The following is a 15,806-nucleotide window of genomic DNA, read 5'->3' as shown; positions in this document are numbered from 1 at the left end:
GTGAATGATGATGTGCTACCTAAAACAAGCACACACTAGTAATTTTGACTGAGAACACAGAGAAAATGAGCACATTTTTATTCAAATGCAAGTCCTCAGATAATCCAGTTGCTATTCCCCCCCAGTTCAAATTTATACAGATAAATTTCCTTTCAAAGAAAGTCCACACGGTATTCTTCAAAAAAGAACATCCTATCAGTTCAAATACACAATATAATTTGGCTGCAGAAGTTAGACAGTGTATTAATCATACCCGTGTACCTTCGTTTATGCAGGACAGTTTATAATACAGTATTTATATGTCTTGAGCTCTCCAAGACCTGTTTCAAACCATACTCTCCTGTCCAAACTAACAAATCTACATACTCGTCATCCTTGTAATTATGGCTGAATTCAAATCAACCATCATCTTTTCTTTCACCAGAAGCATAACAAATCATTTCCCTGTTTTCCACCATGCCCCTGGCTAAATAGTGATACTGCATGCATGCAAATATGGTGCTTACATGGTGGTTTAGACAAGATGAGGGATGTTTTTCCACCGGAGAGCGCAAAACTGTCTACTGAGGCTCGTGCTGTTGTTTGTTACATCACTTGTCCCGGCAAACATCCATTAGGATACTTTATGCTCTACTGTACTGTACATGGAGCTAGACACTTTCTTCGGGTGATCATGTGGCTTCATGCTAAAGAGTGGTTTTTGAAGGTTGAGAGGTGAAAAGATGAAAGCAGAAATTAATGAGGTGTGCGGCATATTTAAGTTTCCAGGGTGCTGCTTTGTGGAACAGCCCGACTCTTGATTCCTGGTGTTTAGTTAACAAGAATTATGCCTTTGCTCACCAACACAAAATGAAGCAGCTGCTAACAAATCAGTTTCCTCTCAGGAATGACATTGTACTGTTTTATTTTATGTCCCCCTAAAATGTGCTCAGCATTGAGCTCTCCCCGACTTTGCGGGGTAGGATGGGGGTGGGGGTGGTGGTGGTGCGAACAGACTGCTAACGGGGAGCTGCTGTAAATGAAAAGCCTTCTGGTGGATTTATCTGATTGAACACACATGTTTGTTAAGCAAGTAACATTGTAAACATGAGCAGACTGGTGGGAGAGGCCACTCTCATTAGCAAGTTCATAATGAGTGAGATAAAATCAGGGATGGTCTGACAGGGTTTGGAAGCTGTAGGACCCACAACATGAGCATGAGAATGCAATCCAAAAAGTGTATTTTGCTTTTCAAGTACTCACAAATGGGTGTCTTACGCGCACAAAGACTTTTTTTCCTACTGCATCACTAATTTGTGACTCCACAATGCAGAAAGAACCAGCCACTTATATTGACTCGTTTAACAAGCAACTAACAACAGTAAGCCTATCTAAAAATGTTTATATTCTTCTTTATCAGCCATATGCTCAGTAATCCATAAACAAGCTGATTTAAGCTAAAAGCAGCCTAACTTCCACACTCAAATCAATTGTTTGTGGATTACTGTGCACATGGGCTCAGATTGTGCTGGATGATGTCTATGAGAGTTTGAATATGAACATCGTTCGGAATTCTGAGGTCAAAAAGTAGTGATGCAGCAATACTAAAAAGTGTGTTCAAGACATCTATTTGTTAGTACTTAAAAGTACTAACTAACTACTACGAACTAGAGCTTCAAGCTTTTACAAGTTTGCTTATGATAAAGTTATGTATAACGATGTATATGCATTCTACAAGAAAGCCGCTACATCTCCTGAAAAGGTCAAGTGGTGAATGGGCTCAAATCAGACATAGATGTGAATCAGGCTAAAGAGCTTAGTGGTCAGACAGACAGAAATCCGTCAACACACGATAGTGTTATCACCCAATGGTCTGACGTCATGATGATTCAGTGTACAAATGGAAACATTCTAAAAGCTCAGGCACACAAGCCAGGTGTCTGTTACATGCATCCATCCTGGGGGAAACATGTCTCTGCCAGTTTCACCGTGTTTCACTAGACATCTGTCAGAACCTGAGTAATTTCTGTTTGTTTTTCCGTATTCATGTATTTTCATCCCAACTCCGTATTTTCATCCCAACTCCAGCCATGTCCTCCTAGTGGTCTTTTAATGATGTGCAACAGATGATTTGAGAAGATAGTGAAAGCTTTTCTCATTTGAAGAATGGATACGTCTTAGAAACTAACAAGTTGGAAAAGTGAATCTATTAGTAACGGAACTGCTGTGCCTGTGTTGACAATGTCATTTTTAGTGGCTGATTTGTAAGCAGAGAATGTGATCATGTAACACAATGAGTAGAGGGATGCTGTGTTTTCTTCCCCTGCAGCAGTTAGATGACAGGATGGTTTACAGGAACTCCAAGAGTCCTGGCTTGCTGCTCTGGAGCTGTGGTTTAGGAAAACGGGACACCGGGAGTCTTTCCTTTCTTTGGCCTTCTGTTTTTGTTTTGTTTTCCCCCTGCCCTTTTCTTTCATTTCGCTCTCTTACTCTATCAAACTGTGGTCTGGAAAGGCAAGAGAGATCACACCTTTGATTTCGTTTTACTCCTCTTTGTTGGGGGCGTCTATATTGCTGAAGTCAGCAAAAGTAGAGCCGCAGTATGTCAGGCTGTCTTCATCCTGCACTGCAGGCCGAGGGAGGGACCTGCTATCTGACTCAAACAGGAAGGCATTTATATCCTCAACATGCCACGATCCTGGCATGGCCTCCGCAGCAGTATTTCTCTGAACACTGCCAGCGGAAAGTCTGATTCCTTGACAGTCCAGCAGATTGATTCTTTACACATGGCACCAAGTTTGTCCGTCAGTGCTGTTAGCGTTAACATGCATATTTTACTTTGAACAAAACTCCACTCAACACCAACCCACCAAGGAAGAAACACTCTACGCTTGTCAGCTTTTCCTCAGCAGTTTCAGACTATATGTTTTCTTTCACTCTACCATTTCCATTCATTACTTTCTGCTTCCAGTGACTGTCCATGTCTCTGACATCTTTTGTGTATTTTTGTCTTTAGGGACAGAAAGGTTACCCTGGTCCACCTGGACTCCCTGGAGAACCTGTAAGTATCTTCCACCATGCTCTCCCAAAATTTATACTCACATGCTTCAGATGTCCCTGCTAATCCCACATATGGCAATTATTCACATTCACATGCTTGTGAAGATTATTAAATCCTATAATACATAAAAAACAAATAAAGTTTATTATATGTTATTACATTACATTTTAATTTCATTAAATTAGACCAAAAAACATGAAATTAAAGTGGGAACGTGAGTCTGAACGGGCTTAAGCTTCTTTTCCATGTGCCAACAGCTAACATCTGCCTATTGTCTGCAATGAGAAAGGGTTTCAGCTCTCCGGGTCAAATGACCCTGCAGCGGACCCGGGTATTTGTTTGTTCTAACTCTAATAGGCATTGCTGTAAAACACAGAACCAAGGTGAAAGTGATCATTTATATCCTTTATTCCTTGTGATGATTCAGCTGGCGTTGAGTTTGAAAACAGACTGGGGTAAGTACATGAAGTACAGTTCACCGAAACGGTCACTGTCCTCCATGCTGTTTTCTCCTTTACTGTTTGTTTATCCGGTTTTCTGGCACATTAGTGATGTTGAATGTGACACACCAGGAAGAGAAAAAAGAGACAGCCTGTCTACTCACAATGGCGAAGGGGTCATTTAGCTCTTCAAGAGGTTTCTTGCGTAGTGGAATTCCGGTGTATGTCAGCCCTGTGACTGACTGACTCTGGCTCCAGATAACTGTGAACCTGCACAGGATAAACATCATTGATAATGAATGAATGAACATCTCTGGAAATGTACTGCATGCCATCATGCATTACCTGAGAATTTTTTTTGCTCTAACATTGTCCACGATGAGGACCCTTATCAATGGTTAATCCTCATACTCCTCTCAGCCTGTTTTTGTGTGTCTGGGTGTGCACACCCAGGCGGCCAGATTAGATTAGTCTGTTATAAAGCACTGGTGAGGATAGACATCTGGCCAAAGCGCTGCGCTACACTGATGCTCTCCAGGATATCAGAAAGCGATGCCAAAGAGGAAAAAAAATTGAGAGAAAAGACACATTTACAAGCCAACTAGGCCAGCAGTGACACACTCGCAGCCATTACACAGCTGCTTTGAAGAAACTTTGCCTCTGTCTGTCTTTCTTTCGTTCTTCGGACCTGCTACTTGCAATTCAGTGTTTTTGTTCTACAGCGTTTCCTGCTTATCTTAATTGCAAGCATGAATGTCATTTTGTGTCTTCCCCCTTGCTGTCAAGCAGGGAAACAAGGGCTCAATAAACTATTTTATTTGCTGCTACAAGTGGGAGGAGCTATGACTCTTGCGGTTTGGTCCAGCCCTAGAGGACTATTTTAAGTGTGGAGGATCCAGCTCCGTGTCCAGGGCTATTTTCAGATGCCTGGGTCATACTACTGTTAGTATTAAAGAAAATCCGGAGTCATGGAAAGCAGAGTGGAAATGTCTCCTCAGTGTCACACAGTTTTAAGTAAGACCCTAGTGTTACCAGCTCAGGGAGTTCCCAAACTACTCATCTTGGAGAAGAAGTGTTTCCCTCTTGTCCATCCTTGAACGCCCCCTTGTTTCCCACAGAGCTGCTGCTTGTGTCTGAATCACCGTAGCACGAAAGCCTGAGTACAACTTTTTGGCTGTGTGCACTCTCCAGCAATTGAGAGCAAAGGCCAGCTGGTGTCCATAAAGTGTTGATGACTCTTTGTTACTGTAACACATGACAGGCCATGCCAGTAGCTCCTCCTAGCTGCAGGGCAGTTACCGGTCCAAACATCCCTCAACTTAACTTATGTTGGGTTTTATACATTTTACATCATATACTCCATTTATCCAAGACAGTGAATGGCAGGCATCGCACATGGCTGCATGTCTAGAGCATGTCAGAGAAGTTATACATGAACACATGAGCACTCTGTCAATTTTGGACACAAGTTTCTACAGTTTGTATGTTACGCTTTCTCACACAGACCAAATTCCTAATTAGCTGCTATACAGGCAACAGCTCAAACGTTTTTTGCCAGATAAAGACTCCGATCCAACGGCAGTGGTCGATAGGGGTTTAAAGCCTCTAAAGCAATAAATATTTTAAGCAGAACGAGTTAAAAAAAAAAACACTCAAGTAAAATAAAGAGTCAGCTCAGGTAAATTCATAAGTACTCATGATTTACAGGTACATGCATGATTTCCTTTGAACTTCTGGGCTCTGATAGTAAAGGTTAGTTCTTAGCCTGGACCAGACTGAAGACTTCAGGCTGAGGATTTCAAGCCATGTAAGGGTTCATAAGGGATTTCCAGCCATCAAATCTTTACATCGATGCTGAAACAAACAGGAAGTGTGGAGGCTAAAACAGGTGTGATGTGATCACGCTGCTTAGTTCTGGTTTAAAGTGGAGCAGCTGCACAGTCTGAAGACATGTCAAAGTGAGTAGTCCCTGCATCTCTATAAAATAAAGTAGAGCTTTAATTTCCAATTTGTCTGAGTTGCTAAAAAAAGGATTGGACAAATATTTTATGAGAATTTAAACTTTAAGACCATTTATAGATAAAAGACGGGACTGGCAGATGAGCTAAATTTCAGGATAATTTAAAAATCGTATAAATCTAAATATTGTCAGAAAAGATCCCTTATATGTAAAACAGCTGAAGTGATACAGTTTATCATATATCCTCTGCACCTATGAATATAAAATGTATGGATGACAAATGGAATTGCTATGTTTATCATATAATCATCTCATCAAATCACAATCTCCTGGACAATGAATTGCAAATATCACGGATGACATGACAGCAGGAGTGAACCAGCTCATGTCTGCTGGCTCTGCTGCTCCGTCTCCTTCTCTGAAACACACTGCCATGCAAAATAGGACTAATGTTGATATCCCCCTCTCTCTGTCTCTGTCTGTCTGTCTGCCTGTCTGTCTGTCTCTCTCGTTCTCGCTCTCTCTCTCTCTCTCTCTCTCTCTCTCTCTCTCTCTCTCTCTCTCTCTCTCCTGCAGGGTGAACAAGGTCCAGTCGGAAGCCCAGGTGCCAAAGGTTATCCTGGCAGGCAGGTGCAGTAAATCCTCTGCTGTGACTGGTACAGTTGTAGTCAGGGCCATAGTGAGGGCAAAGTGCCAAGTGGAATTAGGTTATGTTTAACAGCCGACTTTGAGCTCTGTTAGGGGGGGAAATATTTGGGTAAATACTGTGTATAAGAGTTGGAATCACTCCACACATAAAGGGGTCCAAAGCAAAAACAACACAAGCAGCTACTTTCTAAAATTACCATCAGTTGGAGCTTTTATTGCTCAGCTTCTGTGCTGGAATGCATTATATTGCAGAGGAATGTCTATTATTGTGCTGTTCCCTCTATGAAGGCTTACTGGCATCTTTAATATTTATTGCACAAATGATTTATGAACTTTACTAAAGTAATAGAATTTCACATTTGTAACTTGCGGACGGCATAGTTCAGAGGTAGTGTGGCCGTCTAGCAACCGAAGGGTCCTCACTTCCCCCAGTGACCATGTCTAAGTATCCTTGAGCAAGTTACTGAACCCCTAATTGCTGCTAATGCCCCTGCGACGGACTGGCGACCCATCCAGGGTGAACCCTGCCTCTCTCCCAAGGTCAGCTGGGGTAGGCTCCAGCTGCCGCCCCCCCTCCCCATGACCCTAAACAGATAAGCTGTATAGAAAATCGATGGATGGATGGATTTGTAACTTGTCTGCAATATGTGTGGCTCCATCATTAACTGTGAGCCTCAGGCTTTCTGTTACCCCTTTTAAATGCCATCAGTGTTCCACAGTGTATTGTGCTGAAAATTACAGCAGTTTTAGACCAGTGAAAGTTATGAATTGCTAAAATTAAATTTTTGTTGTTGTTGTTTTTCAGGGTTTACCTGGGCCTATAGGACCAATGGGGCCTAAAGGCGTACGGGTAAGTTTAAGTTTGAGGTTTTTTTTTGCTAAATGTGTAATATCAGTGCTTTGACATGACTCTTGAAAATGTTTGTAGGCCAGGGTGTTACCTTGACAGCTAACTACATGATAGTAATGGAAGTAAACTATTAAAAAGGTACAGCAGGTTGTATAATCAAAGGACAGCCTATATTTTGTTGCATCAATGCATGTGCCTCATCTAAGTGCATGCCTGTATGTATTGTACCATTCGCTTAGGTGCAGCAACATCCATTTTTGTACACAAAAACACACTCACACACCGACTCAAACAACGTGTGCCACTATTAAAAATATGCTAAACTCAGGAGCCTTTACTAGTATAGCATGAACACTAACTTACTATACATAGATCTGAACTGAAAGACTGGCTGTTGATAAGCCTCCACACACCCCCTTTAGGTACACAAAACAAAGAAACGCACACTTGCAGACACAAACAGTGATTTTAATGTTATGTTCAAATAAAGGTTCTTTATCAGCTCCCCTCGGCTGCTCCACAGCCTCCCCTGCCCCCACTGACTGGAATTTCCTGTTTAAGCTCCGTATGAGGCCCTGCTGTCTTAAGGCAGGCAGGCATTCTAGTCCTCTCTCTCTCTATATATCTCTCTCTCTCACTCTGTCTCTCTCTCATCCACCTTTCTATATATATGTATATATATACATATCTATAATATGCACACTCTTTTGCAGTATCTGCATAAACCAACTCCATCTCAACTGTTCGTTCGAGTGTTGTGGTTTTGTGCTTGTTTTCCTGTGTGTCTCCCCTGCACTCACAGCCCAGTGGGATGTCCTGGCTATCTTCAGAGATCCCTGGCGTGAGGGTATGTGCCCTTGGACTACATCGTGGAAGCCAGCACCATGCAGTCCATGGGCATATACACTTGCCTCATGGCTTGGTTCTTCATGGAAGCCCAACCTATCCATGCTTCACCGTCCGCCTCTGAATCCAGCCCCTGAGCCAATGGAAGTTGTTGTTCCTGCAGCTGCATTCATGGCATTCAAATACTCACATCGCATATTCCTCTTCTCTCCTCTTTTCTCCTCTTTCTCCTGTTGTCCTCTCTCTCCTCTGCTGCAGGGTTTCATTGGAATCCCTGGGCTTTTTGGCCTGCCTGGGCCAGATGGCGAAAGAGTGAGTTCTGGCTCTTGTTCTTATCAAATATATACTGTCTCTGAAGCCTTTCGAGTCCAAATTGCAAAAAATATTCAGAGACTAACTAGCGCTGGCTAATGAGCCTATGAAAAGACAACTGTGAATCTCTGGTTATTTCATTCAGCTGTCTTGTTGATGTTATAATGTGGCAGCAGTCCCCAGATGCTGCTATGTGGGAGTGTTGATGACTCATTTGATAAATGCCCCCCCCCCCCCATCCTTTGAACTGGCTGAACTATCAGGGTCTCATCCTTCTGTGCACCCACTTAAACAAGGAGTGATTAGCATACTTATGACATGCTCCAGGGATTTACGTCATTGCAGGGGAGGTTGTAATCAAACCCATCCACCGCCTGCCGGCCAACCAACATGACTGCTCATAACTTTGCTGCGTACAACAGCTAGTGTCTGCCTGTCTGCTCCCAGGAGAAACTGTTGTTTATGTAACATATATATGAATGAAATGGAGGCCTAGATCCCCATAAGTTTCCGGAAAATGTTGAATTAGCTTTGGCCAGCTGTCCCTCTCATCTACTGAAGCAGAAGTTGACAGAAGCTTCTAGTTTTGACTTTTAAATTTGTGTTTCGGGCTTCAATCACTTTTGCCTGCAGTGTTGTGTTTTAGATTTGATATGTTTTCTGTTATTTTTTTTTTTTTTATCTGTTATGACTGTCTTGCTCTTCCTTCTTAGTTTGCTCCTGCCTTCCTTGAACCTTTTTCTTCTATCACCTACTATCTTTTTTCAATTCTATCTTCATTTTCTCTTTCTCGATTTTCAGGGTATTCCCGGTGAACCAGGGAAGAGGGGCAAGATGGGTAGGCCGGTAAAGTTTTGTCTCCACATACTTTACAGATAATCTCTCCAATATGTGATGCATTGTGCTGGTTGTATTATCAGTTGGTGTTGAGTCTATTTATCTGTCATTGATGACTTTTGAAGAGTTTGGGGCATATTGACACATTCAAACTGTCAAATTGATATTTCTTCTGATATTTAGATTTTTTTGATACGTAACTAAGTCATATGTCCACATATTTTATTGCCCATTTTGATGGGAACAACTTCACACATTCTGTACTTTAGTTTATTTACTCAAATCAACAGATGGAAACACACCTAATAGGTTGCTACAGGAATAGCATAATTTAGTAGCCAACCTATTTGTACTCTGTTTAGCCACATGTTAGCAACTGCGGTTTTTAATGTAAAAATGGGTCAAAATTCATAAATGCAGTATTTGCTGACTTGTTTTATTCCATACTACTCAATATTAAAGTATATTAAACTAGTGTGATCCACTGACCTTATTTCAGGCATTTAACCAAAAAAACATTACACTTTTTAGGACTCATTCCCACATCACTTTATTTGCATTTCCTTTTTGTGACATTTCCAAAGTTCACTGACAGTTCTCTTGACAATTCAATGGAAACACAACCAATAACCCCAACCAAATAATATAAATTGGCTTTTTATTTAGGTTTATGATATTGAGAGCTATTGGGCCCACACCAGTGAAAATGATCTGGATATTACATCATTGTTTCAGACAACTCAGTATTTCCATGGCTGTTTGAAGGGTTAACTGCAGCTTGAATGCTGTAGAAGCCCACCAGCCACACATCAGGATCTTGGATGCAACAAGAGAAAGGCTTTTGTTGAAGTAAAGGGCTTTTGGTCCCCCCCCCTCAGCATGGAGCCAAGCCATTTGGAGGAAGCTGTCGGCTCTCTTGTGTGTGTCATAGTGTTCAAAGTCAGTTTGACAGAGTGTTTCAGAAAGAGTTTCTAACCCTGAAACACACTGCTGAGATCATTCTGCAGCTGTTGCTTATTGGCTTTTCAGTAAATAAGGCATTTATAGACCAAAATGTCTGAACACACGCAAGGCAGTGTCTGCTTGGTGTGAGGTTTTTAGAACTTGTTCTGTAATTAGGCAACTGTCTGGGAAGTAGATGTGGATGCAGATTCACCATGTGTGAGGGATCATCACACATGTTTGTACGCGTTATCCCTACCCCAACAGAGCTGCACTCATAAGGTGATTCAAGTCAACATGTCAGTATTTGCTGTAATTGCAGGGCTTCCATCTTTTCCTGTCCATGCATGTGCAGAAACTTGTTTACAACACAGCCGTGCATACAAACATGCGTAGATCATTTAGCTGCTTCAGCCCTTTATATCTGACCTGTAAATGTAACTGGAAAACACAAGCATCATAATCACAATCATCTGAATTCAATGCTGCATGGAAAATTTCTGCTAGTACAGATACACAATCATCCCTCTCATCCCTCCCTCCCTCCCATCGCAGACTGAGGAAAAAGAACAGAAGAATCACCTAAAGCAGCGCCAGGCATTTTAACAACTATAACTACAGTACTCTATCGAGGAAACACACACACAATCCACCATCCAGCTAAGAGTGATGAGGGAATAGATGTATGTAGAACAAGTTTCCATAGTTCACTGCCAACACTTGTGTATTTCAGCTTATCAGTCATTTCTTTTGGCAGGTTGTCTTTTCTCATCCGTCACAGTTCTTCCCTATCACCCAAGTATCTGACAGTGTGTGCTGCACTGCTGCTGCGTTGAGATCTTTTTGTGATTTTTGTGAAGCGGATGCAGACCCACACGGTTCTCTGAAATCATGTATAAACTGATACACACCATATGACTCTCTTCAAAGGGTGTCACGATTTGGATTCAGTTTTCAATTCAATTTTTACCCTCGAACAAGCAGGAGTGTAATTCCCTTCTGTTTTTTCCCTCCTCTGCACCACATACAATCGTCGAAGGAAAAACAAAACCTGCACTTACTGATAGCCTGCAATTACAAGACACCACGGCCACTGCAAGAGTCAGAGATGATGGACCCATTGAACTGAAATGCTTCCCGCAATTCACCAGTGTTTTACCTTCCCCATAGATAATAAAAAACAACAAACGTGTTCATGGTGCACACACACAATGAGAAAATGTATCACTGCAGTTCAAAGAAGAGCCACAAGGTGGTAGAAAGTGCTTTTAAAACAACAGTTTAAATTTCCGTGAATTTTATATTCTCTCCTTTTTTGACAGTTTCAACAGTCAGTTGTGAACAAACTGCATTTATTATTATTACAATTTTTTTTTTTAAATGTGACCATAATTCCGCTTTGTGACACTTATCACTTATTATCTGAGCTTTACTGTGCAAATCCATTAGTCTTCACACTGACATAGCTGTGTGTGCTGGAAAGAAAAAAAAAAGTATTTTTATCCTAAAATTTGTCAAAAACAAGCCAAATCATGGATTTGAAGACTTGAGACATTTTTTTCTCAAATGCACTAAAAAAACCTCTTTGGTTCCCACATTTGTTATTCTTTTCTACATCGGTGGTGACTGATGTACAGTATGAGTCGTCCTTTGGGTCATTGTAATTCTTCATATATTTCTGTTGCACTTGTGCTTCCCCCAGTGAGCATGCTTTCTTAAAAGCACAGACAGTCCATAAATAATACTGATCCTGCTTTGATATCTTTTTGGAGAGGTCACAAATATCCCCAATAGCCGAGTAGTGACAGAAAAGACTTTTTATGTGCAACTAGATGGAGGAGATATAAGGAAAGGGAAACATTTACATACCGTTGGTTAGAGTTATCATTGTTTCAATATGCATAGCACAGAATAAATATAACAATCAAATACAAAATCACATCAAGTGAAGCAGATCTATTGCAAGGGCAAGCAAAGGATTAAAATAAATGTGCATCTAAAACACTAACAAAAATAGCTGCCATTTTCTACAGTATTTACAGTAATTAGCATTTGAAACAATGTCCAGAGGTCAGAACACCAGAACCCAGCCATTATGAGTATTTCTGGATGGCTTCATTTAAAATGCATTAGCTTTCTTGCTTTGAGCAGATGTGGTTTCTCTTTTAGCACCACCAACTAGCACTGCTCAGATTAGCCTCCCATTTAGAGCTAAACTGGGTAATTACATGGCAGCTGTTCTAATATAGAAAGTATTTTCAGTTTAAGAAGAATAGTTGGCTATTCCCACCCTAATGTTGATAGATTTAATGCTTATAATGAGGTAATTATACTCTTAATTTATAATATTTAAAATGACTTAATGTCTAATGTTTCAGTGTTTGACTTTTAGTGAAATTGTCATAATTGCTTTGCAATTAACAGCAATGTGCAACATTTTACTCAACACCTCCTGCTGTAAAAGACTTTTTGTCACATTGAAAAATCAATCAATGTATTTTCTCACAGTTAAGAGTCCTTTCAACTCCACACGTACCCTCAGCTGGAACTTACTAATGTATTTCAGCTCATCGTTTTTGATTTCTGGCCTTCACTAATTTGGTTCACTCTTTCTCATGATGTCATCTTCAGACTGTGATATTGTAGGAAAAAAGCCTTTTTTACAATTTCCAGAGGTGGTTTATCGCCTTAAAACATAAAATAAATTAGTCTCTAAAATTCCTTATTTTAATGTATGAAGTTGAGTGACATTGCCATGGCTTACAATATTAACTCTACTGCTTAAAAACTCATGCATGGAAAAAGGAAATGAGCAGCAGTGTCATGCAAAATGAGTCAAAAAAAAGAACCTCGACTCACTTTTTTTCTTTTTTTTTTCTTCACCTTTCCAAATGTTTTCCCTCGTAATTCAACATTACCAGTTCATCCCACAGGCTGCCCTGGATGTTGCTTCACCTGCATCCCACTGAATCTATCTATATAAACATCATCATATTCCTGTTGTGTTTTTGTTTGTTTGTTTGTTTGGTTGGTTGGGTTTTTTTTTGTTTTTTTTGTTTTTTTGCTCTGGCCATACTTACTACAGCCACTAGAGGGCAACTTCATTGAGAAGCCCTAAACACCCAAAACGGATGCTGATGGGGGACCTAAGTGTCATGTTTTGACATATAGAGAGCCACTGTGAGAACAGGCTGCTGGATCTAACCAAGTTCTGTCCAACAATTGTCCATTTTTAACGTGATAGTATATAATATTTGTGTTTCTGTTGCCCCCATGTGGCCCAAAAAAAATCACTGGAAAGCAATTGGACAAATGTATTAAATGTTTTGAGTTTGATTTTACTGTTTGCATGCAGTCGAACATAAAGCTTTTCTCTGTATCATCAGGGGTTTCCAGGGGACTTTGGGGAGAGAGGACCACCTGGACCAGATGGGGAGCCAGTAAGTCACACCCCATGTTACTCACACACAGTCACACCTACCTAAATAAAATCACCATCTGCATGTTTTCACACAAACATGCTTTCATACACAACACTCCCACGTAAACACATAAACAGAGTCAAGGTCACACACCATAACTCACTCACACAAGTTCACCTCCGGTGTTTTACTGAAACACTGGATATTTAGGCCATGCTGCTCGTTTAATCATCTGGTAAATCAGTTTTCAAGTTTTTCAGGTTTATTTGGAGTTTGTTGCTTATTCCAGACAGAATTTATTGCTGTATATTTTTTTGGTGTTTTTTCATCCCTTCCTCTGTTACCTGGCAATCGTTTACAAAAGCTGCTGGCTTGGCAGCCAAATGTAACCTTTCCACTCTCAATTGTAAACTGGCCATTAACTGTCAAGCAGTTTTACGACGTGATATCCAAAAATAGTAAATGATGTAATCGAATGTTTTGGGGGGCGTTTTGAGTGATTTTTTCCAAACCAAGTAACATGGGAGGCATCAAATTTTGGGCTATTCACAAGGATTCTCAGAAATAAAGCACATCGTCATCAGTCAGAGTTGAAAGCTCTCCAAGACAAAGCATTAGCATGTTGCTTTTCAGCAAAATCTGAAATACACGAAGCACATAATTTTTTTTTAATTTTTTTTTTTTAAAGGAATGATGTGCTCATTTCCTCACTGACTTCTGATGGTTCAGTTTTGGACATCACACCTCATACTAGTTTTTTCTTTGCCTCTCTGCTCCTCTCCTGCCCTGCCAGCCTGGCCTCCACGTAGCTATTTTGCATAAAGCATCGTTTTTGTGATGTAACAAGAAGGAACCCATACGGTTTGGTGCAGATTTGTTTAACTTAGTGTAAAGCATGTTTACATTGGGTTTGACTGAGGTCATTTTGGTTGAGGTACACCTTCCTATGTCCTGCAGGTGCCCATTAATTCAAAAGATCATGTGATCACTAGTGGTGGTCACCAGAGAGCTTTTGTCAGGATAACACATAAAGTTGTCAATGGAATCTGATGAAATTTGGAAGGGTAATACAACTCAGGTTGAGGATTGTTGTTGGAGTGGATCCAGATCTGATTACGCCATATCTGCATAGCAGATGTATGGAACCTCCTAGTGCCCTCAAATTGTTAATAATTTCATATTTACTCCATTAACGGTGTACTCTTATACATTGTGTATAATTAATATTTATTGCAATTTCGAATTTATTCTTATTTTCAGACTGTATCATCCTCTGCACCATTGCACCTTTATTGTCCTTCTGTCACTCCTCCTCTTACACATTTTTACATAAATATATTTATAGATTTTTAATTGTATTATACTATAAGTAGGCATTTCAAACATTTATTAAAAGTTTTGCAGCCTTATGTCCTTGTATTTTGTGAAAGTACTGAGAGATCAGGGGATACACTGGCCCCCTTTTCCTTCATTTATATACATACTCAGCCAATAAAACTAATTCAGATTCTGATCAACAGATTTATTGTAATTTGTTCTGATGGGAACACGAATGTCAAACTTTCAGGATAATCTATTTATTAGTTTGAGAGTGTTTCAAAACCACAAGCGAAAATCTAAAAGCGTCTGAAGGAAAAGTCAAGCATCATTAGGACACAGTCTCTGGAAAACAATGCTTTTTGCCAATCCATTCAGAAAATATTAAATGTCATAGTTTATTGGATGAATGAGAACCTGCTGATGGAGCTGGATGAAAAGCCTCCAAAAGCTTTCATCCTATATTTAGCATTTCTTCATTCTGGAAAAAAGTAGGAGAGTTTGCTGCATCACTATCACTCTTTTGTTTGACCTGCATATTGAAGTAAACACACACACACACACACACACACACACACACACACACACACACACACACACACACACACACACACACAGCAGTGGCTTGAAGGGTTTACATCTCCCTCCACATTCACCTTACACATACACACACTCACACACGTACGCACACACACACACGCACACACACACACACACACACACACGTGCACACAGCCGCCTCTCATAAGCTACGATGAACACTGAGCTACTCTTCTGAGCATGTTTGTACAAAAAAAGAGCCAATAACCAGAAACCTGCTCCTTCTCTCCCTCCCCTCATCTGACGTACTCTTTTTTTTCTGACTAGGGCGAGATGGGAGCCCCTGGTCCAAATGGAGTTCCTGGACTTATTGTGAGTAGTCGTTTGTATGTTTTTCTGTGTGCTCTTAGTTTAAACATCCTATTTTCCCTGACATTCATTCCATAAATAATGACAGCATTTAAATGAAACAGAATATGCCTTCTTAATTGGAAAGAAAAGTAGGTCTCATCGTCATTAACACTGCCAGCCACTTTGGTGGGAAACCAACCCCTCGCTGTAGGTTCTTTACCACTGTAAATGTTTTCAAAATAGAGAAGGTGGATTGTTTTTGGAAAACAAGATGGAAAAGTTATTTTTCACCACAAGGCTT

The 15,806-nt window shown here is 40.5% G+C and overlaps 1 protein-coding gene across 4 annotated transcripts in view; it reads left to right on the top strand.

Annotated features, from left to right (window-relative positions):
* LOC147243782 (uncharacterized) overlaps positions 1-15,806 on the top strand; it is a 96,707-nt gene that overhangs the window by 53,863 nt on the left and 27,038 nt on the right. For all 4 annotated transcript variants that reach the window (XM_086186844.1, XM_086186841.1, XM_086186842.1 and 1 more), the window contains 7 exons: positions 2,996-3,040; positions 6,017-6,070; positions 6,894-6,938; positions 8,043-8,096; positions 8,898-8,942; positions 13,262-13,315; positions 15,482-15,526. In XM_086186844.1, the coding sequence (XP_086042970.1) occupies positions 2,996-3,040; positions 6,017-6,070; positions 6,894-6,938; positions 8,043-8,096; positions 8,898-8,942; positions 13,262-13,315; positions 15,482-15,526 (342 nt within the window). The remainder of the gene's footprint in view (positions 1-2,995; positions 3,041-6,016; positions 6,071-6,893; positions 6,939-8,042; positions 8,097-8,897; positions 8,943-13,261; positions 13,316-15,481; positions 15,527-15,806) is intronic.

Source organism: Aulostomus chinensis, chromosome 19, assembly GCF_037954235.1.
Source record: "Aulostomus chinensis isolate RoL2024-O1b breed Wild chromosome 19, RoL_Achi_v1.0, whole genome shotgun sequence".
Taxonomy (NCBI): Eukaryota; Metazoa; Chordata; class Actinopteri; order Syngnathiformes; family Aulostomidae; genus Aulostomus; species Aulostomus chinensis.
This window is presented reverse-complemented; position numbering and strand designations above follow the sequence as displayed.